The 26,938-nt window shown below is 39.5% G+C and overlaps 1 protein-coding gene across 4 annotated transcripts in view; it reads left to right on the forward strand.

The window, feature by feature from the left end:
• LOC145213794 (E3 ubiquitin-protein ligase HUWE1-like) overlaps positions 1-24,536 on the forward strand; it is a 94,597-nt gene extending 70,061 nt beyond the window's left edge. For 2 of the 4 annotated variants that reach the window (XM_080082192.1, XM_080082195.1), the window contains exons 53-90: positions 461-610; positions 924-966; positions 1,086-1,166; positions 1,897-2,040; positions 2,159-2,265; positions 2,333-2,402; positions 2,871-3,098; positions 3,528-3,837; positions 4,162-4,303; positions 4,551-4,686; positions 4,866-5,131; positions 5,205-5,289; positions 10,028-10,216; positions 10,628-10,675; positions 10,787-10,909; positions 11,750-11,921; positions 12,259-12,406; positions 12,835-13,032; positions 13,585-13,935; positions 14,407-14,625; positions 15,019-15,232; positions 15,611-15,709; positions 15,926-16,214; positions 16,638-16,993; positions 17,317-17,561; positions 18,105-18,210; positions 18,500-18,679; positions 18,835-18,950; positions 19,207-19,357; positions 19,744-19,839; positions 20,026-20,156; positions 20,685-21,002; positions 21,640-21,846; positions 22,307-22,446; positions 22,642-22,727; positions 22,810-22,956; positions 23,596-23,713; positions 24,142-24,536. In XM_080082192.1, the coding sequence (XP_079938318.1) occupies positions 461-610; positions 924-966; positions 1,086-1,166; positions 1,897-2,040; positions 2,159-2,265; positions 2,333-2,402; positions 2,871-3,098; positions 3,528-3,837; positions 4,162-4,303; positions 4,551-4,686; positions 4,866-5,131; positions 5,205-5,289; positions 10,028-10,216; positions 10,628-10,675; positions 10,787-10,909; positions 11,750-11,921; positions 12,259-12,406; positions 12,835-13,032; positions 13,585-13,935; positions 14,407-14,625; positions 15,019-15,232; positions 15,611-15,709; positions 15,926-16,214; positions 16,638-16,993; positions 17,317-17,561; positions 18,105-18,210; positions 18,500-18,679; positions 18,835-18,950; positions 19,207-19,357; positions 19,744-19,839; positions 20,026-20,156; positions 20,685-21,002; positions 21,640-21,846; positions 22,307-22,446; positions 22,642-22,727; positions 22,810-22,956; positions 23,596-23,713; positions 24,142-24,244 (6,312 nt within the window). In that variant the 3' untranslated portion in view covers positions 24,245-24,536. The remainder of the gene's footprint in view (positions 1-460; positions 611-923; positions 967-1,085; positions 1,167-1,896; positions 2,041-2,158; positions 2,266-2,332; positions 2,403-2,870; positions 3,099-3,527; positions 3,838-4,161; positions 4,304-4,550; positions 4,687-4,865; positions 5,132-5,204; positions 5,290-10,027; positions 10,217-10,627; positions 10,676-10,786; positions 10,910-11,749; positions 11,922-12,258; positions 12,407-12,834; positions 13,033-13,584; positions 13,936-14,406; positions 14,626-15,018; positions 15,233-15,610; positions 15,710-15,925; positions 16,215-16,637; positions 16,994-17,316; positions 17,562-18,104; positions 18,211-18,499; positions 18,680-18,834; positions 18,951-19,206; positions 19,358-19,743; positions 19,840-20,025; positions 20,157-20,684; positions 21,003-21,639; positions 21,847-22,306; positions 22,447-22,641; positions 22,728-22,809; positions 22,957-23,595; positions 23,714-24,141) is intronic. The other 2 variants (XM_080082193.1, XM_080082196.1) reach the window with 2 other exon arrangements.
• The last annotated feature ends 2,402 nt before the right edge of the window (positions 24,537-26,938 follow it).

The following is a 26,938-nucleotide window of genomic DNA, read 5'->3' on the forward strand; positions in this document are numbered from 1 at the left end:
TTTTTTAGTCGAAACACGTGTTACAGTTACTAGCGTCTACGCTTACTACGCATACTACGCTTACAAAACGTAAAAAAACTGATGCCTTTAAAGCACACGGACTTGACTTTTACTTGGTCACGATCAAAAAAATATTTCACGATCATCATCATCGACGTCACGGTCACTTGTGCAAGAAAAGTTCATTGGTTTTCGTGACCAGCTTATTGGCGAAAATAAATAAATCCAAATCATATATGCTTGTGCCAGTTATAAGTGATTCGGTTACTGAAAATTGTGTTTAAAACTTTAGGAACAAAAGATTTTTAAGGTGGTAAAGCTTTAACTAATCGACATCGGTTAATCTGGATCTTCGCCTAACCCGGACACATTTACCGGAATAACCGTGGTTTACTGTACTTGTAAAACTTTATTCAAATCATACCATTTTCATACTAAATAATTTTTGGTTACTATCCAGGTGTTAACGCGTTGGTCAACCTCAGCGCCCTACCCCGCCAAGGGCCAATCAGCGAGCGGCAAAAAGTCGACGTCAGATGTTCAGGTTGCCACGGAAACGACCTCTGAGGAGCGATCTATCAGTCAACAGCAATCAGATGCAAATGAAGAGGTAGCGACGAAAGTGCTTGTGCATAGTTAAATCTAGGCAATTGCTGGATATGTCGACACGGACCCGAAGCGGTTGTCATTAAGGCAACACATATTTACATTTTTACGATCACTGATTCTGGTTCTTGGTTTCTGCACGCAATTCATTTTCAGCTATTGTTGATAATTTTGCTGTCTGTTTGGGGGGCAGTTAAATTATAATAAATGCCCTTTGCTCAGTTATGGTGGGTGTTTATATGCTTTTACGTCGTGGTCGTTCTTTCAATCTCTTATCAATATATCCTATATATCATGCATCTTTTTTTTCGTTGTAGGTGTGGATGTCGGCTACCGACGCAAGACCAATGGACGACGAAGGTGAGATAATACAGTACTGTGTAAATCAAACTCTTAAGCTTACCAAATACAGACAAAAACTGAAATAATGACTTGAGGGTTGTTGGGCTTGCTTATGTAACCACTGCTATCGTTCACAGACAATATGTCCGACGAGTACATGGACGTCATTGCGGCTGATGACGTGAGCCAAGCATCGGACCTACAGTACTTAGATGCATGTAAGTGTACTAAGTTTTCCTACATGTTGTGAACCTGCATTTGTTCACTGTTTCCAAGACAAACTTGCGTTTGGCGTTTCAGGATGTTGTAAATACAGATAAATCCGTTTAATTGCTTAGGGCAGTGGTTCCCAAACTGTGGGCCATGGCCCAGTACTAGGCCACGAAGACATTTTTAATGGGCCACAGAGCTATTTGAACAGATTCTACTGCTTTGTTATACTGTAGATATTATGCGCTTTGTTTTCGAAAACATAATATTTGCAAACAATAATTATTTAGCATAAAGGTCATTGTCTCCTAATAATGGGTTTTAGCTCCTGTGTGGGAGATAGCAGTTCAAAGTGGTTGAGTAGTCAAGCATGTGAGTGGAAGTTGAGCAAGATAATCGCTGTGCTCTGTAATCAACAGAGCCAAGAATGCCGAATCTTGTATCCAAATTTCAGGAGCATGTATCTCATTAAAAATAAATTGCTAGAAACCATTTCGCCTGTTTTTTAGTTCCAAAATTTACAGCACGTGGTGAGCCACGAATGGCTATTAAATAGACATTTGGGCCACAGACCAAAAAAGTTTGGGAACCCCTGGCTTAGGGGCTTAAAATCCTAACCGTAGGAATTTGTTGAGAAAATCATCCGGATAATCGCAAAATCTGGTTAATTGCATAAAACCTTGGCCAAATGGTTATGCGATTAACCGGATCCGCCTGTAACAATGTTTTCACATACAGCTGAAGACCAGCCTTCAATGTCACAAGAGGATGTCTTCATGGCTCCGGTGCTGGGAATAGTTGGAGAGGGGGAAGGAAGAAACGAGAGTTCGGAGGATGCGGAGCAAAGAGCTGATGTAGAGGACAGAGAAGATCATGAAGATGGTAAAAAGAATCTATACGTTTTCTGTTTTAAGATCCACATCTAACTGTAAATTACTACTGTCCTTTAAAGCCCAAATTTGCATCAATTAACATTGACCACACTGTTGTGACGTTACAGATACCGCTGATGACGTGAGTCAGGATGATGACGAAGACATTGCTGACGACACAATCAACGGCGACGATTCAAGCGATGACAGCGATCAGGACGACGACGATCAAGAAGTAAGTTGACATTGTTATCCGAACATGTAGTCGCGCATATTGCAATATGACCTTGGGTTTTGTGAAGGACGATGACGATTTGGAAGATGACGGTTCGGAAATGGACAACCAGGAAATGGACGACGATGACGTTGATGGTACGTCATCATTTGAATATTTTTTCGGCATATTGTAGAACCAATACAAATGCTTTTCATTCTCTTTACAGCTTTTAGTTTTAGGTTTTTGGGCGGTCGTCAGTCGTAACAACACAATAAAAGTTTTTTAAATCACATCAATACCAAACCTCAACTTACACAAACAGACAATTTACTTAATATTGAAATTAACTTTTAGTAGGTTTGTTCACACCTTTTCTTGTCAACAACAATACCCTGTAATACATTACCCAATGTCAATTCTTTCTATTGTATTAAAAGTCAAACCAGTGATATTCTGACAAAATTTCTGAACATGTATCTTTGACCCGACATTAGGCTTGTTGCAGTTAACACAATTTTCAACATATTTTACAGGAGCGATTTTTTTGGGTTCTTTCCCTTGTTAGACCATACACACCAGATATTTAAACGATAAGTCAAATACCTTACTATAAATTTTTGCAGCTGATTCTTCGTACGACGATCTCAACTACGACACATTCGTGTACGACTTAATGCAAGGCGACCAACCCGACAATGACCTTTTCATTCATCTCGAAGACATATTCGGGGGAGTACCGGGTGGTGCTCGCCTGCAACAGCAGCTCCTCTCAGTGAATGACGTCAGTGCACGACGCATAGCGCTCCCAGTGGTGGTACATGGTGATGAAAATAGAGACAACAACGAAGCTGGTGAGTTAAAAGTTCATCTTAGTACATTGTGGCTGTTCTTGTAAAACAAAATAGCTGGATTTTCATCTTTTATTGGTTTATTATGACCTTATGACGCCACGTTTGTTGGAAATTGTTTTCAAACATTAAAAAAAAATTTTACTTTACAAATAGTTTATCATAAAAAATGGCTAATCTTTGATAAGCAAAATAAATTGCATATGACTAAATGTTTGGTTTATTTGTGAAGAGCCAGAAACGCAAGGCTTAAGAATCTACTTCAGGGGTCAAGTTCCATTATCATTAATATGGTTTTGGTATATTTCGAAATAAATTTAACCCCTTACATGTCCATACTACTTAAACTTCAACATCGAGTTTTTATTCGAACAAATCAACAAACTGTTTTTCAGAAATATTTACACCATTATCTCTATTTCTTTCATACAGGTCGAACCATCCCACCCCCACCAGGCACAGTTGCCACTTGCCATCCTTTGCTGGTCCGACATGCCAACCATGCTCAGGTAACTGACAGTGCCGCAGCAGTGACCGCCCCAAGACCACAGAGCTACGCTGGGGCCGTTGGGGGTAACCGGGGTGCCACGGACGGATGGAGTCACAGATTTACCCGAAACGGATTCGGCGCGGCCAACCCTACCAGGACCCGTAACCAAGCAGAACCTGCCAACCAGCACACCATACATTTGCATTACACCGGGAACGGCCATCCAAGGAATCCGCCGATGGTGTTACAAAGGTAATTGTTAGTGGTTTGTTGAGTAGTGAATATTTCAGATAAATGATTTTTTTTGTGTTATTCAAAAAATATTAATCTAATTTTAAACCAAAATATACAAGCATGAATAAAAGTCCTCAACGGTGGAATAAAACTGAGTTGCAAAACTTAAGTTGTAACTTGTAATGTTTTGAAATTGTTGCATATTTAGCCCAGCTAAAATTCTTTAGAAATCATTTTTCTCATCTGATATTCTATTTAAATGAAGTCAACTTCTAGCTTAAACTTATTTTATTTTTAACCGCATATCTTGTGGTTCAATATTCTCATGTCGTACATTTTCAGGCTTCTCGGTCCAGCCGTCGCCCAGGACATCTTACAGCTTTCCAACTCACTTTACAACGAGGGTGGGGGCAGAGCTCAAGTTTTAGTTAACACTGACGAGATTTCCCACGCCTCTGACGACATCATTGACGGAATGTTTCTGGTAGGATGCTTTCGTATAAATGGGTTTTTACCGACAAGTTTCCTTCTTCTAACTTACGAATTAAGAACTTTTCAATTCGGAATAACTGAACTAGGAGCAACTAATCTTTACGGCATATGGGTAAAACATAACAAAAATAGTTTTACGAGACTGTAATAGTACAGACGATTATTGTATTTTATTCAACTCTTGGGTTTACTTACTGATATTGGTGTATGAGACCTAGTATTATTATCTTATTTTGCAGGACAATATGTTTCAACTTCAAAGCGGCGTCATGGCTTCCCCGGCCATGGTCCCAGATGCCGTTCCGTCCTCGCTGGCCCGTTGGGTCGAAGTTAGCTGTGTGTTGGACGCCCAGAGTCTCTACGACTGCATGACGTGTAAGTCACGTGTTTCTGGATATTTCCTGGGAGTTTTGAAGGGCATCTTTAAGTTTTATAAGTCACTCTTCAAAGTAACATTGAATTAGGCCCCTTTTGAGAAGGATGCTCACGTCAATGCTTTGTCAATTCGTATTATTATCATTTAACTGAGCATATTTTCTCATTTTGTTTTTCAGTGATCAAGGACAGAATCGTTGATCACGTGACCAAGATTCGCGACCAGGAGCTGGAGGAGCGAAAAGAGAAGAGGAAGAGAGACCTGGCGGAGAAGCAGCGGGAGGAGGAGCAGAAAAAGAAAGAGAAAGCCCAGGAGAAGAAAGAGGAGGAGTCGAAACGCGAGAAAGAGCAGCAGGAGGTTGGTTCTTCAACGGAGCAAGAAACCCCCAGTACCGAAACCCCTGTGACGTCAGCGCCACCCACAACTACTACGTCATCAGACCACGTGAGTAATTATTGCATTTCTGCAGCCCTGGTTAACTGCTTAGAAATTGATCCTTGCAATGTACCTTATTTAGACGCCGTCAACCAATACTCCGAACATCGCTACACCGTCCAACACGCCAGTTGCCACCCGGCCCGATTCACCCACAGTAACCTCATGTAAGTGGCGTCAGTCTGACCTTAAGTAACCCTTTGTAATCATGCAACAGTGTCATAAAAATGTAGATGATAATGTTTGCATGTAAGACTTTTGTTTTTCTGTCCGGTTAAACTGTAGTGGACAGCATATAAGTCATGTTGAAACATTGTTGTAGGAAATAAAAAATTTTAATTAAAGTTATCAGACCAACTGGAAAGTAAATGCAAGAGTTTTACTTTGGTGACATTTCTTTGTCTTTTTAAGTTTGTGAAAGAAAGTAGAACATGAGATACTTTTTAGATTGCTTTTTACTGCGCCTGAGTTTAGATTAAACGTAAACCCACTGTGAAAAAAACAAAACTAACAAGAAATGTAATCAACAAGGAAAAACACCGAAATTTAAATTTTAGATTGGTTACGTATTATAAGCAGGGAGTCGAACCGGAACTGAACCCGAACCCGCGAACCGGTTTGAGTGGTTAATTTTATTAAACCCGAACCGAACCCGAACCGCTAATTACGATATTCTAAAAACCCGAACCAGAGTTAAACCCCATTTTTGTTTGGCGTTGGACCCGAACCGGAACCGAACCAGCAATAATGCAGTCTGTTTTATATTTTGTGATTTTAAAACAGCGCACTTAAGAATACACGAGATAACACTTATAGGGCGTGTCAAAAATAACAGTGCACGGGCAAAATTCTTTTGGAGTTTGATAAGGCCAGATAGATGATGGGTAGATTTAAAAATTTGAACCGGTTTAAAAACCGCAAACCGGTTTGGACCGGATAATTTGCCCAAACCGGAACAAAACCCGAACCCGAAAATATACATTTTTAAAAACCTGAACCGAACCCGAACCCTTATAAACAAAACCAAGTGAACCCGAACCGAACCTGAACCCATATGACAAGCGGTTCGACTCCCTGATTATAAGATTGCTAGACCATCTTACCTTTACGATGCTTAACGTTTTAATTCATATGTGAAACAGATTTTATTGCGCCTGAACTTTTTCGCGTTAACAACAACCCCTTTGCTGCAGCTCTACTCTCTAGCGCTACCCACAATGAGGTAGTAGGTTATGCAGTCTTGCCGCAGTTATTGTTTTGTCGGCACCGGAGATACTGTGTCACCTTCTACCTTTGTGGTTTGCGCAAATTTCAACTGAGCTCGAAAATATTATACATGAAAAGTATTTATATAAGCTGTTGCTGCCAGGCATAATATCAGGTTTATAAAGCTCTTCTGGCAAATTTAATGGAAAGTATTTATTGTACTCTTGGCTAATTGAAAAACGTTTTAAGGAACTACTTCTCGAGATGAATTTAGATACAGAGTATATTTGTGATGAGGCTAAGGGTTTATTACAGTATCAATGTTAGCAAGCTTGTTAGCCGGTTATTTATATGCTATGGGACAAAGTTTTTGACGACGCAGCTTTAGTCAATTCACCTTGTAAACCTGTGCAAAGAATAATGCCGCTTTACAGACAATCACAACGTTAAATTTGGTTGGGCAAGCTACAGCATGCTTATTTCCCTTGTGGCCATTACAAAAATTTGTGCACTTTTTTCCCAAGCTTTTGTGCCGGTTGGGATAAACTGCTTTAATCAAAAATCGGCAATTGTGCATGTCAGCTTCTTGTTTTGACTGCTTTGAGCTCTTGAATAGTTCTTGCAATTCAAAAGGTTTGAGCCCATAGATTATTCTTGTATACCATCTTACGTTGCTTTCAGTTGAGTTTGCAATACGAGCCGATTCTGCTTTCGGTTTAATACCGACTCCTAGGCTTGTTTCTGTACTGGTTATTTTGTCCAGTAAGTTATTTAAGCTCTGGTCCGAGGCCTAGTAAAGTTCCCTTTAGGTTTCTGCTGACCGCTGTTAGTTCGTCACACCTATTCAAAAAGGTTTTACATTTAATTTTGTTGTGTTACATAAATGCCATACCCTCAAGTAACGTTAGTTCAGGTTTTCAGATCAGCTCCTTATAACCATTTTTCAGCACTCGCTGACGTTTTGCAAATTAGCCTCATGCGAAAAACAAAAAACTAAAAATAGACGCTTGTCAGGCCATTGTGATCCCTTTTTCTGACCTTTTCCTTTGGTTTAGTGGTTTCTAAAGGGAAATACCACAAACGTTTAAGACGCAAAGCTCGCATTACTAAACAACAGGCTGTGGAAGTTCCAACGATAACAAAGCAGTGTATACTAGAATGCATCTTTTTAGCTTAGTTTTCCGTTATACTAAAAATCTAACGTCTCACCGGAGTGTAAATTAGTGGCCATTTTGTAGGCAGCTGTGTTTGTGATATGAAAGTTACTTTGAGTCTTTAAACTGTTCAATTACGATAATTTACGTGTAATTTGGTCTTGAGGAACATAATCAATACAGTTTTATTGTGGAAATATTTTTACTACTGGTTTTGAAGTTTGAAGCAAGCACTGTTGTTGACACTTCGCAAGACATAAGTTTCAATGATTAAAGTCAGACCTTAAATTGTTCGGCGACTTTGCGGTTTTCACAGTAATCCGGTTAATGGCTGTTTTTAAAGTTTCTACGTACGTTCTTCTACGTGTGTATGGATATTCTTTTCATTCTACCTAAAGTATATTTGACTAAACCTTACAAAGAAGAAAAAAAGAGTGGTTTTTTTTTTCAGTTCAAAGAAGAATGCGTGTGGTATGTACCAGACTACAGAGGCTATTTAAAGTCCCATTTTTTCGAATTGCTGACTGAGGTAGTGGATTCTGTGGTTAGTGTCACGTGACAGTTACGTTGTATTACGTGCAAGGAGATAACCGCATGGTCTACCGTCTCGTCTGCGCTTCGAACTGTCGTCGACCTCCGGTGAACTAGAGAAGGCGCACGTAAGCCCAGCTAATGACACCTTATGGATGTAGAAATCGAACGGGTACTAGACGTTCGAAAAGATAGTTAAGACCTTGCAGAGTAGGTTCTCTAAGAAAGGTATAACGAACACAGGTGTCTGTTACTTGGTATTTTAACAGTGTTTGGTCGAGAAGAGCAGTATTTTGGGAGTTTATCTGTGTTATGTAGAGTATTAAGCATTGCTGGTGCTGGCAGGTTTGAGGTAGTAGGTTATGTTGTGGGTTACAACTTACATACACGGAGATACGGCGTGACCTACTAACCTTAAGCCCAACAGCACTAATTTCATCCTTGTACACTTTAGCAGCAGTACATTTCGCAAAAGTTTAGAAATAAAAGGAAGTTAGGCTGCAAATGACATTTGCCACTTGTTTATTTGAGCAAGATCTTTGTAAATCAATCAGTTGGGAAATGTAAAGAACGTTTGCTGGAACAGAGAGAACAGTTTAAGAAGTATTTTTACCTTGTCTTGATTTAAACATGGTCCTAAGCCTAAACCACAGATTCTTAAACCGCGGTTATAAGATTCAATCCCAGTTTTTTTTTAGGTAAATTGTAGTGAGCAAATCTAATTGAGCTTTTAATGTATCTTAACTGACAGTTTCAGCACACGGAAATCAATCCGTGTATATCTTATTTCAAACAACTGTGCATATAGTTCTATTTAAATAAGGACTGATGATTCCATATTTATTGGGGAGAAATACATGCATTGATTTGAGTGTGCTGAAATTGTCCGCTTAGAAATGTCAATGTATGTAACTGGAATCTGTAGAGTATCCGTTGATCAGGACGATCTTCGGTATTAGTTTAGGTATCAGTGTGTTAGAGAAACTTGTGGGTAAAAACTTCCCAGATTGTAAACCTAAACGCCAAAAGTAATATAAGGTTAGTCTGAGTCATTGGTGGGAGACTCACACTCTATTATTAGCATCAGTGTACAGCAGTAAGTCAAGGACTGGCATAGCCGTTTGCTTTTGAGTGATGTGTGATTTTCAATACAGGACTTTGTAAAGAGCTCACTTGGGCTGAGGTAGTAGGTTATATCAGTTTTGGCTTAACACGTGCAATGGAGATAACTGAATAACCTACTAGCTTGTCGAAGGAGTTCGCTATCAACCTTCAATGAACTGTAGAACTCTTATTTATTTAGCGAAGCTTTCAGAGGAATTATTGTGGTGGCTGAAGTATTGTAACGAGTATTATGCTGTTATTGTTGTAAAACGTCTTTGGTTTTATATTTCAAGTACAGTAATCTGTTTTGAACCGCCAGTAAATTCAACCTAAAGCTCACAGCACCACAGTGGCAGACTGTAAGTTTAATACACAAATCGACTTTTGTACGTCGCTTTTCCCCGCTAGTCCGTATACCGGTCATATGCTTTGGTGGTTTATGATTTACTCTAGGTTCTAGAAACCATCCTGGGTGTATTTCCTCCGCTTTTGGTTCTTGGAATCTGCTTGAAAAGGTTTTTGTTTGTACGAGCTGAGGAAGTGCCGTGTAGTCTGGCCTGGCGCGGCCTGAGGTAGTAGGTTATGCAGTTCGGCTTTTTACTTTTTGCCGCTCGGAGATAACTGCATATCATGCTAGCTCCTCTGCGCAAGGCTCTAACATCTACCACATGTGTGTAGCAGAAACCAAAGTCGTGTTTAGCCTTTTGTTTGACTTGAATGGACGAAATACAGTTAATTTCGCCCAGGGTAAAGTAGCTCAGCAATAAATGCGCAAATGCAATCGCAATTACATTGATTATTCCCTGATTATTTCTTTATTATATTTTAGTGTTTAATGAATGTTTAAGTCTTTGAATTATTACAAACAACGTCCCGCCCCTAAATAAACTCGTGTTATAACGCCATCCAGCGGCTGAACGCGCTCCAGCTATCAACGCCCTTCAGCAAGCAAGTTCCTCTCTACTAGCAGTGAGCGGACAACTCGAGGGTCTCAGTTTCACTCTTCAGCAAACTCGCGACTCGACCCCCTCTGATGACGTCACAACCACTGCGCCGAGTGGTGAAGCCAACGTTATTACGTCAGCAAGCACCACGCAAGGTGTGAGCCCAATTTTTTCACTTAACACATGTTAAGTGGTCTTAAAGGGCATTATTAACCTGTTTATGTGCTCTATCGTGCATTTATGTTTAAAAAATGATTTGAACAGTGGTAGTGTTGAGTGGTAATAAATTAGAAATTGTTTCTTAACTGCAAGTCCGCGGGCTAAAATGAGAGTGGTATAGAATTTCATGCAACCACTTAACGACATTTTAAAAAATGGCATTTTTTTTGGTTTTCGAATCGTTGTACTGTGGCAAAAATGGACTCCGAAAAAGGTTAAGGGACGCTATTCCAGCATTATTGCTCTTTTAAAACCGAAAAACTTATTTAATGCTTTTGTGTAATGCTAAAAAAATTCGTGTTCTACAATCTCTTATCCATGTTTACCAATGGCCCTGTATTTTTCAGATGATACTACAGCGCCGGTGGCCGTTTTACCTGTACCCGTTGACGCAGGTAAGCACTTGTTCTTGGTGTTATGCGGTTTAAATTACAAAAAAATATGTGAGTTTCTACAAGTCACAGGGTTCCCTTTTATGTTCTTAGCACTTATTTTTAAACTCACAGCTATGTCACGCGAGGCGTCGCCGGTCGTCATGGATACCACATCGCCGGCGTCCAATCGCTCAGACGTTACCATGGAGATGAGTGAGCAGGTTGTGTACGAAACGGACACAGAACAAGATGTCGGTAAGCAAAATACAAAACATAGGATTTCAGACTGCAAATTCGCAAAGTTGCACTTGAATAAAAATATCTAATGTGCTCCATTGTGTTAAAACGATGAACAGCACAAAGTGTTCTTTTCTGGACCTTAAACTTTTTTGCGTGTCAATCTACTCGAAGCTTTATTGTTCATGCTTTTCCCAGAAATCGGATTTGTGTACTTTGTAACGTTACGATTTATGATAATTTTGTTGCGCAATGTTTGTTGAGGGTGCAAAGTTATTGGCACTAGGGATGCGCCGAGCCGAGCCAGAACCCGAGTACTCGGTACCGAGCATCGCTGTTTTTGATGCTCGGTGCTCGGCCGAGCAGTTGCACAAACTGACCCGAGCGTTAACTTTGCATATTCATGCCCTGCTAACATATGTAACTAGTGTTCTAAAGTGTGTCTATGAACAAAAACGAATGATTTTCCAAATGCACTAGAACAGATGGTGGGAAAACGCGTACTTTATGGGCATGTACAGCTTAATAAAACACCGCCGGCGACATAAGATCCCAGGTAGAGCTGAAACGTAGAAAGGGGATTTTTTGTGACGTCATAATGCACCGAGTGTGCTCGGCCGATTAAAGTGAGTTGCTCGGTGCTCGACCAAACAGAACATTTGTAGTTTTGGCACATCCCTAATTGGCACCTAGATTAAAATAGCGTTTAAAGTGCAAACGAGGCTGTACATGTAGTGAGATTTAATGATGGGCTCGAAGTTCACAAAAAAATCACGAAAAACAAAACGACTTTCCACCATTATTCCAGATAACACTTGTGTAATACATAAATTTAAACACTTTTTTAAAACATGACAGCTTCAACAACAGCGACCACTGGTGGTGAGGAAAATGAACCTACTGTTCCAGCAGAGGGCTCGACTGAGGAGACGAGCAACGCTGAAACGGAAACAGCTCAGCAAGTGATGGAAGGAGTGGATCCATCGTTCCTGGCTGCTCTGCCTGCTGATATACGACAAGAAGTCATCAGGTACGAAAACAAAAATTATTCGAAATACAATGGTTTTCAAAACACAAAACATACAAATATGTCTGTATTTAACTAAAACACTATTTGCACCATATTATTACTGCATATACACGGTAGTGGGGACCTATTCGTTTTTGCTTGCATAAACAATCATGTCAGTATATCAAATGATGTATACAGTATCGTTAAATAGAATATTGAACATATAAATTGGCACTATATTGGAAAGCCACTTCTCTAGTAGTTTGTACATTATTTCGCTAATGATAAGAAAACATTTTTACAACTTGAAATGTAAACAAAATTTACACAGTTCATATAATTTTCTGTATTGTAGAGAGCAACTTTCACGTAACAACCAGCGGTCCACCACAGCAGCTAGTACTTCCGGTCAGACATCGGCGAGTGGTGTGAGTCCAGAATTCCTTGCAGCTCTTCCTCCCAACATTCAGGAGGAAGTTTTGGAACAAGAGAGAAGGGAAAGAGTGAGTATCATGAAGATTTTTGCATGTTTGTCTCTTTTATAACTCTTGCAAATTTTAAGCATTTGCAAGAGAAAAATATTCTCGTCTTTGTTGTATTTTTTTGGTAAAAGTTTACCTATCTTATGCCCCCCAAAAAACAGGTCTACCTTTGCTGAGTGATGCACAAATTGATTTTGTGCCCTTATTTTACCAATAGTTTTTAGTTAAATCGTCAAAATGCTGATCAAAAAAACAAATCACAACTTAAAAAAGAATAACAAATGTTTTTTGGCACAAAAACAAGTATTAGCAGACGACATATGAAACAGGTTTGCATTTGGAAGTAATAGCTACAGGGCAATTGCTTAAAAATGAGCTTTTATCTTTTATACTGAATATCAAATCTCACAAATATTTCGAAATTTTTACAATTTTGTTCATATTCACAGTCAAGAAACGTGGTTTCTGCCACTATGGATGATGGTATGGATCCGTCGACCTTTATACAGACTTTACCCGCTGAACTAAGGCAGTCTGTGTTATCTGACATGGACGAATCTCTAGTAGCGGTTTTGTCTGAGGAACTTGCAGCTGAGGCACAAAGCTTACGTGGCGACGCAGAGGAGCGACAAAGACGGTTTCTGCAGGTAGGAGTTTAGATACTGTGTGTATTCTTCAGAAATAAGTATAGACTAACCATAAATCACAATGAAGACATCGTAATTATCAAATGTAGAGATATCAAAGAAGCAGTTGATTTGACATTCGCTTGTATGTCCTGTAGAGCCATACTTGACTTTTTGTTCATCTGTAAAATCGGATTACTGTTTAGTTACTGATTAGTGAAAAATTGATCTAAATATTGCACAAGCTTGAAACATGATCACTTCATTTTTTATACCGTAAATCGGTACTTTACCTTTTTCGGCACTATTATTGACACTAACCAGAGCTATGCCATGAAAAACCTGTTGCTTTTTGAAATGTAGGAGTAGGGGCTGATCGAGCTGTTTTTTATTTACAATGTAAGCCAGTTTTCACAGTCTTAGGCAGCATTATACTTTTCATAACTGAAAATCCAAATTCAAACTTTCGGCTAACTAGTCCTGTCCTGGTTGGAGACTATTCTAACCGCCACAGCCCCACAATATTGTTTTTCCGCTGATTTTATCAAACTAAGCTATTAACACTTTTTTTAGGAACGACTTTTATCACATGGAGTCGGACTCTTTCGTCAAGGCGGCACTAGAGTGCGCCATCGTTCCCGGGGCGTCCCATCTGGTCAGATGTGGGGTGGAGTAGGTTCCTTATCAGGGGGAATGCGTCGTCGCCCCAATTACCCTGCTGGGGGTCGGGCTGCCGGGGGACAACCCCAGGCCCCAGTTTCTCGCCAGATCTTAGATCATGACTCCTTATCATGTCTTCTGCTCCTGCTCTTCGTGGAGGAAGGTCATCTCAACATCAACAACCTCCACCGAGTCTTCCGCAATCTGTGTTATCACAACCCGACCCGGGATTGGCTTGTGGCGACCCTGGTTTCTATACTGCAGGTAAAAAATGGGTTGTGCACCATAATTGCTGACATTTTGGTATCCTGAAAATTGACGCATGATGCAATGAGCCAAGTGTTTTGTTTAACTATAAGATTTAAACAACTTGTATACCTTAAACAACTTGAGGTCTGCAAGATGTATTCTATGTATACAAGTTCTCTGGCAGTTATGTTTTTAATAAAACTTGTATACTTTGATGATGAAAAAGTACATTAGTATAGAGCTTGTACGCAGTAAATGCATTTGCTGCAGACGTTTTATTAAATGCTGTTGTCATTTTCAAAATATAATTGATACCTGTTTATTACTCTGTTAATGCTGCAAAATGTTTCATTTACATTTCTTTTAAAAATGCCACCTAGAGTCTAAAATCAAAACCTTACGTTTCCCCGATTTTATAAACGCCTTTAAAAGTTTCTTCTTGTCAAACAATATTTGTGTAGCAAAGACTGTTATTGTTTTTCACAGAGAGCTGGTGAAGTAAGACCAAGTCCCCAAGGCGAAACTTCACCTATGGACGTTACACCGACACAAGGGTCCAAACTACAGAAGCAATTCCAGAAAAAGGGTCCAGCGGCGTCTCAGTGGCCAGCGGAACCGTCCCCTGTCCCCGGCACCGCCCGAAACACATCATGGATGTCTATCCGCTTGGAGGCAGCACTGGGCTCGCGAGCTAGTATTTTTCAGGTTGGATTTTTAACCTTTAATATTTGTTTGCAAAATACCTTCTTGACCTTGATAAGGGATGTAAAATGAGCAGTAAGATAAAATAGTTAAAAAGTTTTTTGTTGAATTGCATTATTTCTGAAGACGTTTGCTTTTTTATGCATACTGAGATTTCGGTTTGTTTAAACAGACTGTTTACAGATATCGGTTACATGGCTCTAAGCGCAGATCTGCTGTAATGTTTATTGTTTTTTATTCGTTGCTTAATTGCATTAGAAGTTCAGGTTGCGTTAGTTAGTTTTTTCTTGTTTTGTAAAACAATTTTACTCCAGCGTGGTAAAATCTACTACCATTTCATAAACACCATCCACCAAACACATTTTATAAAAACTACAACAATACTCCTTTTCGCAGGTGGATAAGGCTGTTCAGCCTACGAAAAAATCGCACAAGGAAGGGAAAGACTCTTCAAGCGGGGATTCCGTCAGCAAAAACGTTTTCATCCATCCACAAGCAGCCCCTGTAGTATGTCGACATGCTGTGGATGCTCTTATTGTTCTGTCCAAGATCTTTCCGAATTATTTTGTCGCATCACAGACAGCCAGTGCCAGTTCAACTCAAAGTCAAGGTAGGTGTATGTGTGTTGATGACGTAATATGGAGTATTTGGTCTGACGTGTATGCTGATGACGTCATGTGGAAGGCGTTGTTTCATTTTTATTTCTTACGTACGCTCGTTTGGCCATGAAAAAGTGCTTTTAGGCCATGATATAGTGCTTTAGCCTTTTGTTGACCCTGTTCACCCACAGCCTCTCAAAATCATGAGTTTTTGGTTTTTGACAGAATTAAGTTCTTTGACAATTCGTTATGCAATAAATTATGCTTGTAAAACTTAAATTCTTATGTGTAAGTTAAACTCTTCAGTTTTGTGCTGAAGTGATAAAAACGAGTTGTCATGTGAAGTTTTAAATATTTTGGAAAAGTAAATTGCGAGTTTTGTTGTACAGAGCAAGGCAAACTGGCGGAGACAGACTTCTGGGAAATTCTAATGAAACTTGATTCACACAAAAAGAAACTTTCTACGAAACATATGCATTCAACGGAAGGTGAATTAAACGACCAATATGCTAATAAGATCCTTGTGAAGTTTCAAAAGCCAAAATATTTACTATCTTTGCCCTTTGCATTGTAATTAACAGTAAGGCAATGTATGCGATAAAATGCATATTTGGTATTTGTGACTTTTCATTTTGTTTATGACAGGAAATTACATAAAGTTTTAAAAACCCTTTGTCTCACATTCTCAATTCTGTTTCATTCAGAAGACACAACATCTACAAGCAAATCCAAGGAAGAGCTCTTTGACTTGAGTCGGACTTGGTTAGGGATGTTGATGAGGATGCTCTCTCATCCCGTGGTGAAAAGGAGTCAGCAGCTCACTGACCGGATGCTGCGTCTCTTGGCTCAGATTTCACGTAACATTACTCAGCTCTCATCTTCTTCGGCTAACAAAACGGATGAGAAGAAGGTGGCGGACAACAGCGCCTCAGTAGCGAACTCAAGCGAAACTTCTGCTGGAGGAAACGCAGAAGCCGGAGCTGAAAATCAAGGGTAAGTTCTGATAAATTATGCGGTTGATTCAATTTTCAGACTCAAGTGTTTTGTTTAGACGAGCTATAGGTATTTTTTTACTTTTATGATGTAACAATATATTGCTCGACTCGACTATTCACTATATCTTTTGCGAAGGTGTGTTTATTTAATGAAACTATCTGGTTTATGTTGTATGATTTTCGCTGAATGTAAGACTTCGATTATAGTTTAGTTTACCTATTTACACTGTTTGTCATATTAGGGCTCAACACGAGGATCAACTGTGACATACGCTGTTTACAGCCTATGTTTAGATTAAAAACTGTATAAAAAAACTCTCAGAAAGTATTGCTTTTACATGTAAACATAAAGACTCAAAAACCGGTAAATTTGAGAAAAGTAATAAGAAAATAAACGAGGACTGTGTTTTCTTTTTTTTAGCAACTCCGAAGACAAAAAAGAAGATAATGAAGAGTCGTCCTCGGCAACAGCCACCATGAGTGCGCATGCTGGAACAAGCAACACAAGCACAGTGGGAAGATCAACATTCCAATCCCTGACCAGCACAACATCCTCATCCAGATCTCAAGGATCAATCTCCACCGTCTCGGAGGCTCCCGTAACCTCCAAAGAGGAGAAGAGAGTGGATATGGAGAAGGAGCTCTCGGTGGCGGTCGGAGTCCTCACCAGCCACGCTTGCTCCGAAGAAGGACTGGAAGATGCCACATCGCTTCTTCTGCAGCTGTCTAAAGCTACACCTGGGATTAGACAAATGATTGTTCAGCTTTCATTTGAAGGTGTGTGGTAATATTGGTTTCCCAAGAAACGTTTGTCTGACTAAAATCAAACAGCATTCCTGACCAAAAATGTCAAAAGGTACATGAATTTTACTCCGCCGTGCACAGTCAGTTTCTGGTTTAACTGGAAAAAAGATGAATTAGAATAGGAAAGAAGACGAAATTTAAACAAAAAGTATCTCACCACACCAGATAATTCGCTTTTTTCGTGTTTTTGATATGGTCGCAAATATGCGCAGATCGTTCCAAAACACATTGTCGATTACTAAAGGTCCGATTAATTTTACTATTTTTTCCTCACTTCAGTTTTATTTCAACCTTAGGTGCACAGAAGTTAGGAACTTTATTGGCTGCACAAATACAAGTCCTGCTGGAGGAGATCATTCAATACAACAAGGAGCATGCTGAAGGCCAGTCTGGCTCTGGTACGCCATCTCGCGGTGTGATTTCCAACCGGTTTGACTCAACGTTGAGCGTTGTTTTGTCAGCCAAGGACAAGTTCAAGAAGATAGGTCGCGAGCTGCAATTGCCGTCTATGCAAGCGCTTACCAGCAAAACATCTCATCAAGTACGTTTCAAATGCATGTCTGTATACCGTATCTATAACGAGTTAAGAGTACCAAGGGAATTGACTCAGTAATGTTCGCTTAATAGGACATGTTGATGTACTTTACTGTTAGGCCAAATATTAAGCATGTCTAAAGCTGTTCACGCCTAATTATGTTAATCATTCGTCTATAAGTTTGTGAGTCCCTTATGGAGGAGCTACATTCTTTATGCTTATGCTTGTCTTTCTCATATTGCCCTTGTTTATGTAGTTAGGATATGTAATGTTAAATTGTAATTGTGCTGTTTGAGGTCCAATGGCAACGAATCAACCACTAAACTGGTTCAAACTGCTTGATCGCTATGCTTGCTCTCTGCACCAAAACAGCAATACTTGGTAACAAGTACTTTGGCTAATAATAAAAACCTTTCATTGAAAAACATATTGGGGTTTATAAAATTGAATCCGTTGTTTTCTATTTTTTAGTGCTGTAACGCCTTATGTTGTGTGTCATAGTTTGCTACTTTGTATTTTTTATTGTGCTATAACAAATTTCACCTGCAGGCTTTCTTTCTACGCATTCTGAAAGTTATCCTGCAACTACAGCAAGCTTATAAGCGAGGCGTCCTACCTTTGACGCAATCCAGACTACCGTTCCGCAGTTGGAGACGTAAGAATATATAGTTTCACATGAATTCTATAGTTTTACTTTAAACGCGCTCGAAAATACATGCTTTTTTGCAAAATACATAAAAATAAGTAAGGACGAAAAAAAATAATGGAGTTAATTAGTTAATAAATGAGCACTGACCATTACAACGCATATTTTACCGCTCCAACGACTGTATTTCTGTAGTGCATCAGTAAAATTATACATATTCTTTCAGAGCTTCGATGTGTAAACTACCAAAGTTAATGTTTTTGTCTGCACGGAACAATGTATATTTGTTATTTTCCAGGCGGAACTGGTGTGTTGTCTGCTGTGCGAAACACGGTATCCCAACTTGAACACGATGCAAGTGCCATCATGGATATTATTTCACCATTGTCGCGCCGATCCAACCAACAAAACCGACAAAATAACGCCGCAGCGCCATCTCGAGGCGAGTCGCAGGAACCTGAACAGGAGCCAGAAAAAGGTGCTCTATTTTTCTGTTGTTGCAAACCACATTGCACAAAAGGTGTAAAACAGCAAATATGTTTTTCTTGTTTGTTGCCATCTTTCTATGGGGGTATTGTATTGTGTAAACTCGCAATAATTGTGTGGTGTATGTTTTGTTATTTTTTTTTCCAGCAGAAACACCGCGTTTGAGCGAACGCTTGCAGTTGGATGAACTGTGGGATGTACTTGGAGCTTGTTTGAAAGAACTTTCCAGAAGCCACGACCAACACGCTGTGCTGGTTCTACAGGTAAACATCTTTTTTTAGAGTATGACCAAGAAAAGTAAAATTCTTTCATGCTAGTGTGTCCTTTGCCCTAACATGTGCAAATACAAAATCCCAATTTGTGTTTATTTACTTTACATGAACCTTAAACGCCAATCCAGTACATATTGGACCAAATTGCTGTTCTATGCCCTTCATACTTGCAGTGATGTTTTGTTTCCTAACAAGCTTAATTAATATCAGGAGTAGGAAAAATCATTGGTCATTTTTTTCCACACAGCCGGCAGTTGAAGCTTTCTTCCTCGTCCACGCATCCGAGACATCGCAGTTGCGCGCGCAGAGACAATCCCAAGCGACAGAGCAGGAAACAAAGGAGTCTTTGCTAGCTCACATCCACGAACAACAACCTGTGTCGCCAGGACAACCGGCTGGTAGGTCACGTGATAACGCATATGTGACTAGTTGAATAAGAAAAGAAAACATTTAAATGACATATCGAAATCTTGATATGTTTTGCCCAGTGCAGTTTACTTTCATTGTTACAAGAACTCTTAACCTGCAAATGCATAACATACAAATAAATTTAAATGAACAAAATTGTAAACGATAAGACCGTTGCTACGAAAATAAGTCCCAGTCATTTGCTCCAATTATTGTCCCTTATATGAGTCAAAAACGGCTTCAGTGCCCAGTTGTGTAACATGTGACAACTCAACCCATTTACTTGGTTTAATGGGTCATTCGGAATCAAATCGAAAAAAATCAGTCGGTATTTTCAACCAGGAAAATGTTTTGATTTTGTATAATTCTATCGAAGGTACGTCGTCTGAATCAGCAGCATCTCTTTCCTCACAAACCTCCACCATTGATACAAGCTTACCTCTTGACACTCAAAAGTTCCTGAAGTTTGCAGGTAAATTTTCTAACTTAAAGATTGAATTGCCATGTGTTGTCGGTTTCTCCTTAAAAATGGCACTCATTTTAGCATTTGCTTGTATGATACGCCAGGTGTTTAATAATGGACCGTTTAGTTTTACGCCTGGACAGGTGCTTGGTTGAAAGTATTATCTTTTTTAAACTTTTCTTCTGCTTCACTTAGACACACACCGAACAGTGTTGAACCAAATTCTCCGTCAGTCAACCGTCCCACTATCCGAAGGTCCATTCTCCGTTCTCGCAGATCACACTAAAGTTCTCGACTTTGACGTGAAAAGGAGATACTTCAGACAGGTATGTTCCTTCACAATATAGAGATTATATTTTTGTTTAGCAATATTGCAGTCTGTTTTCTCCTCCGTCCTGGTGGTGTTTAAGTTTTGTTTATTGACAAAATTTGGCTACTAAGGATAATATCGTCACGTAACATTCACGACTATTTCCAAAACTGATTGTGATGACGAATGAAAATTAAATATTCAAGACTATGTAAATAAAATTGAGTTCCCTTTCGATTGCGCCTGATAATGTAGATTGACTAACTAAGCTACAGGCCTTCTGAAGATAAATTAAGTTGTAACATTTGACTCAACATGTCCCAATGATTTTCTAAGCGCAAAAGAACTTTAATCTTGTGGATAAAATCCCCCATTTACTAATTTCCAGATAATCCACATGATAGTCGACCGATTAAATGGTGTTCACCCAATTATTCGCCTTTTAGACTTCAATTTTTTTGCTGAAAATCTTGTATGTTCTTGTAATAAAGTAAAGTACAATCGCTCATAGCGAAACTTTTTTAAATCGCACATTCGTTTTAAGGAGCTTGAGAGAACAGAGGAATCGGCATCTCGCCGCGACGATGTGGCCATCAGAGTCCGGCGGGACCACCTGTTCGAGGACTCCTTCCGTGAGCTGCACCGCCGTACGCCTGTCGAACTTCGCTCGCGTCTTTACGTAGTTTTCGACGGTGAAGATGGACAGGATGCAGGGGGCGTGTTAAGGGAGTGGTACCTGGTCATTTCGAGAGAGATCTTCAACCCTATGTACGCCCTCTTCCGTACTTCGCCAGGAGACCACGGAACTTACGCAATTAATCCTCTGTCGTTTATCAACTCGAATCATTTGTCCTACTTCAAGGTAAGACAATACCGAATGATTTTGGATAGTGTTTGCTTCTTTGTCTTTACATATCGCGGTTTACAGCCCATAATGTGAGAATTATAAGAGAGAATTATAAAACATATACCACTATACTTTGTGCATAGTTTCTTTTTCATTTTTTTCATTCTTTTAAATCAGTGGTTCTTAACCTTTTTTCCTTGCTGCACCCCTTTCGAATCACCGACCAATTTTCGCACCCCCCTGGGTTTTTGTATTTATATAGAATAGACCTAACCAACCTTAATGATTCAGCATCCCCGCACCCCTGGTTAAGAACCCCTGTTTTAAATGTATGCGTCCGTAGTAATTTACGTGTTTTTTTTAAAAAAAAAACCTAACACACAAAAACATACAAATGTGGGCTGTGTTTTTCATCTTGAATGTAACTTAAATTTAACTAAAACCCTGAAAAAATAAGTAGTCATTCGCCAAACATAGTTTGTGTTGCTAAAAAAAATATCATAAATTAAAACTTTCTGTTTGGTTTTCGGGTCAAGTATGCACTCATGGTGTAATATTTCCAAAATATCGAGTAAGCCTTTTGTTGGGACAACTGATTTGGTAGTTTATCACTTCCCAAACACGTGTCTAATATTCCTTTTCTCATTGGTAGTTCGTCGGTCGGATTGTTGCCAAGGCGATATACGACAACAAGTTGCTTGAATGTTACTTCACCCGTTCATTCTACAAGCACATACTTGGCAAATCGGTGAAATATACAGACATGGAATCGGAAGATTACGAATTCTCGCAGGGATTGAAATATCTCTTGGAGCATGACATCAGTGCGATGGGAACTGAACTTTTCTTCTGTGTGGAGGTTCGTGGTTTTTTTCCTGGGTGTTAAGTATTAAAGTAGACTTATTGTTAAAACAAATGTGATTTACGTACGTCTTTGTAGTGTATAATCGGATTTAAAGTACACAGAGTCAAACGAAAACGTCATTATTCGCAAAAATAATTTTCTTTCATCTCCGCAAAAGCTACGTAACTTTTTTTAATGTGGGAAAAAGCCCAATATATTTCAGCAATAATGCCCCGTCAATTTTAAGAGTTATTGAAGATTTGATTATAGTTTGCCTGGAATTTCGCTTCATCATTACAGGACGTTCCTTGACACAGTTGTAAAAAATCTGTTTTTCTCTTGTCTTGTGGTAAAACTGCTTTTTATACATTTCTATCTCAATTTTTACACAACACAATTTTCCCCAAAATCAAAGCTGGCAAAATAGTAGCTAGGAAAAGTGAATCAACTTCATTGTGTCCATTTATTTAAATAGATCGAGGAATTCGGCAAAACCGAGACACGTGACTTGAAGGAGAATGGTCGTGATCTTCCTGTGACTGAACAGAACAAGCGGGAATACGTTCATCTTGTTTGTCAGGAGAAAATGACTGGAGCAATCAAGAAACAACTTGGGTGAGTGTTTTGAAAAACAAATTGTTCATGTCGTCAGGTGTAAGCCCTTTAAAACGTTGGTTTTTAATAAAAAAATAGCAAAGCTCCGAATATTAACTTAGTTAAACTTTTTTCTTTTAATAACGGATTGTCATTTGAAAAAAAACTTGAATATATAAGGGTGCATTGCAAAATTTACACTATATTTGTTTTCAGTGCATTCCTGGAAGGATTTTACGAAATAATTCCGAAAAGATTAATTTCGATCTTCGACGAACAGGAATTGGAACTTCTAATTTCCGGTAAAATATGCTTTGAATTTAGTAGTTGAAGGTATGATTACATTCTTAACAGCATCAGCTATATCAAAACAATACATTTTAGGTCTTCCAAACATTGATATTGACGACCTTCGTCAAAATACCGAATACCACAAATACCAAGCCACGTCACTTCAAATTCAGTGGTTCTGGCGAGCCTTGCGCTCATTCGACCAAGCAGAGAGAGCGAAATTCCTGCAATTTGTTACAGGTAAAAGCTAAACAACGGTGTAACTATTACTGATGTTATCGTGGTTGTCTAAGAAGGTCATGTATATTTCATTTAATAGCTTCTTAATAGGGATGTGTCAAAACTACAAGTGTTCTGTTTGGTCGAGCACGCTCGGGTACATTGTGACGTCACAAACATTCCCTACTCCACGCTAGTTTTGGCATTACATAGTCGCTTACGTCACCAGTGGTATATTATGCTGTACAGGCCCCCCAAAACAGTCATTTTTGTTCTTGTATATCCTTTCAAACAAAAGTTTCATATGTTAGCATGGGATATGCAAATTTAGTGCTCGGGTCAGTTTGTGCAACCGCTCGGCCGAGCACTGAGCATAAAAAAACGGCGATGCTCGGTACCGGGTACTCGGGTTCTGGCTCGGCTCGGCCCATCCCTACTTCTTAAGTTAAGTCCCTTGTTTGATTAGTAGGTTGTAGAACCCTTGTAACTAAGGTTTAGTTTTTAAACACTGTTTAAAATGGGTTACAGCGTATATGAAGCGCTAATATTATAAAGACCCCGTTTGCTTTTCATAACTAAACGATAAAAACATTTTGACTGCTATACAGAGTAACCTGCAATTTCAACGGTTTATTTTTGATCTTTAATATTTTGATGTAGGCACTTCTAAAGTTCCTTTGTTGGGCTTCGCGGCATTGGAAGGGATGACGGGTGTTCAGAAGTTCCAGATTCACCGAGACGACAGATCCACTGCTCGACTTCCTTGTGCCCACACCTGGTAAATACTAGGGATGGCCTAAAACTGCATATGTTCTGTTTGGTCCAAACACCGTTAATGCTAGGTGTATTGTAACGATACAAACATTCCCAATTCCACGCTAGTTTTGTAGCCTTGCAAAGTCCCTTACGTCACCAGTGGTATATTAAGCTGTACAGGCCCCTGAAGTAAGTTTTTCCACTATCTAATTCTAAGGCACTGAAAAACGGTCATTTTTTGTCTTGGATACCCTTTCAAACACTAGTTTCGAAGCAGGGCGCGAGTATGCAAATTTAATGCTTGGTTCAGTTTTTGCAACTGCTCGGCCGAACACCGAGCATCAAGTACAGCGATGCTCGGTACCGAATATGAGGGTTCTGACGACCCATTACAAAAATTACCCACTATTGACAAATGCCAAAATTTTCAACCCAAATTCCATTTTTCAGCTTCAACCAATTGGATTTACCAGCTTATGAAACATACGACAAACTTCGTGAGCGTCTTCTCCTTGCTATCAGTGAATGCACGGAGGGATTTGGACTTGCCTGATCTTTTCCATTGGACGTTCTACAACTTGGAAAGTAGCCGTTTGAAACTCGCTGCGTAGGTTTCATGCTACAACCGAAGAAGTCACTGAATGATGGTGCTATGCTGTATGTCGTGTTATTTTGTTACACAGATGCCGGTAAAATTTTGTTCAATTGAAGTCGTTTCTACAAGTACAATTACGAATTCAGCTCTTTATTCTGCTGTTTTTGTTTTTTTTCGTGTGCGTTCCGCTGCTTTTTATGTACGATAGTCAGGTGAATTTGCGACGCAATAAAAATTCAACCAATACCTACTAATGTTTGCTGTAATATTTTGTGGGATGTCAGAGTTAGGGTTGGCTCGATACCAGTACCCGGTATTATATAAGTTACAAAAAGTACTGCGATCCGATATATACAAAATTCGTTAGTCAAATAAAATTCTGACTCATTTTCTAGCCAGAGCCTGTTCATATCGAATTGTCACAACAAAAGAAATTTTAATCAAAAACCATTAATATAATAGAATCAAAACTGGTTTAGACCGGCTTCAGTCTCGTACCGAACCTCCAACCCGGTTTAAACCGGAATCGGAGAGACAAAATTTTGACCCGATTTTCTAAAAAACCCTTAGGCTATAGCCTTTCCGTTTTTTTCGATTTTCGGAGGTCAAAATATTGAAGAAAATCCGGTCTTCGGTGGTGTTTCGCCGGAACATTCCAGATCAAACTGGTTCAGTCCGTTTTCTGCCTCCTACCGAACCTCCAAACCGGTTTAAACCGGAATCGCAAAGACAAAATTTTGACCGGATTTTCGAAAAAACCCTAAGGCCTTTCCTTTGTTTTCGGTTTTCGGAGGTCAAAATATTGAAGAAAAATCCGGTTTTCGGTGGGTTTTCGCCGGAATATTCTAGTTTCAAACTGGTTAAGACCGGTTTCTGCCACCAACCGAACCTCCATACCGGTTTAAACCGGAATCGGAGAGACAAAATTTTGACCCGATTTTTGAAAAAAATCTAAGGCTGTAGCCTTTCCGTTTTTTCGGTTTTCGGAGGTCAAAATATTGAAGAAAAATCCGGTTTTCGGTGGGTTTTCGCCGGAATATTCCGGTTTCAAACTGGTTAAGACCGGTTTCTGCCACCAACCGAACCTCCAAACCGGTTTAAACCGGAATCGGAAAGACAAAATTTTGACCCGATTTTCGAAAAACCCTAAGGCTCCCGACTTTCGTTTTGTTTTCGGTTTTCGGAGGTCAAAATATTGAAGAAAAATTCGGTTTTCGGTGGTTTTTCGCCGGAATATTCCAGTTTCAAACTGGTTTACAGCGGTTTCTGCCTCCTACCGAACCTCCAAACCGGTTTTAACCGGAATTGGAGAGACAAAATTTTGACCCGATTTTTGAAAAACTATTAGGCTTTAGCCTTTCCGTTTTTTTTTCGGTTTTCGGAAATCAAAATGTTAAGGAAAAATCCCGTTTTCATTAGGTTTTCGCCGGAATATTCTAGTTTAAAACTGGTTAAGACCGGTTTCTGCCACCAACCGAACCTCCAAACCGGTTTAAACCGGAATCGGAAAGACAAAATTTTGACCCGATTTTCGAAAAAAAACTATGTAGCCTATCCGTTTTTTCGGTTTTCCGAGGTCAAAATATTGAAGAAAAATCCGGTTTTCGGTGGGTTTTCGCCGGAATATTCTTGTTTCAAACTGGTTTAGTTCGGTTTCTGCCTCCTACCGAGCCTCCAAACCGGTTTAAACCGGAATCGGAGAGACAAAATTTAGACCCGATTTTCGAAAAAAACCTAAGGCTGTAGCCTTTCCGTTTTTTTCGGTTTTCGGAAATCAAAATGTTAAAGAAAAATCCCGTTTTCAGTAGGTTTTCGCCGGAATATTCTAATTTGAAGCTGGTTAAGGCCGGTTTCTGCCTCGTACCGAACCTCCAAACCGGTTTAAACCGGAATCGGAGAGACAAAATTTTGACCCGATTTTCGAAAAACCATAAGCTTAAGCATAAAGTCTTTTCGTTTTTTCGGTTTTCGGTGATCAAAACATTGAAGAAAAATCCGGTTTTCGGTGGGTTTTCGCCGAAATATTCCAGTTTCAAACTGGTTTAGAGCGGTTTCTGCCTCCTACCGAACCTCCAAACCGGTTTAAACCGGAATCGGAAGATCAAAATTTTGACCCGATTTTTGAAAAACTATAAGGCTGTAGCGGTGTAGCCTTTCCGTTTTTTCGGTTTTCGGAGGTCAAAATATTGAAGAAAAATCCGGTTTTCGGTGGGTTTTCGCCGGAATATTCCAGTTTCAAACTTGTTAAGACCGGCTTCTGCCTCGTACCGAACCTCCAAACCGGTTTCAACCGGAATCGGAGAGACAAAATTTTGACCCGATTTTCGAAAAACCCTTAGGCTACAAAGAAAAATCCCGTTTTCAGTAGGTTTTCGCCGGAATATTCTAATTTGAAGCTGGTTAAGGCCGGTTTCTGCCTCGTACCGAACCTCCAAACCGGTTTAAACCGGAATCGGAGAGACAAAATTTTGACCCGATTTTCGAAAAACCATAAGCTTAAGCATAAAGTCTTTTCGTTTTTTCGGTTTTCGGTGATCAAAACATTGAAGAAAAATCCGGTTTTCGGTGGGTTTTCGCCGAAATATTCCAGTTTCAAACTGGTTTAGAGCGGTTTCTGCCTCCTACCGAACCTCCAAACCGGTTTAAACCGGA

The sequence above is a fragment of the Phallusia mammillata genome, chromosome 2 (genome assembly GCF_965637545.1).
Source record: "Phallusia mammillata chromosome 2, kaPhaMamm4.hap1.1, whole genome shotgun sequence".
Classification (NCBI taxonomy): Eukaryota; Metazoa; Chordata; class Ascidiacea; order Phlebobranchia; family Ascidiidae; genus Phallusia; species Phallusia mammillata.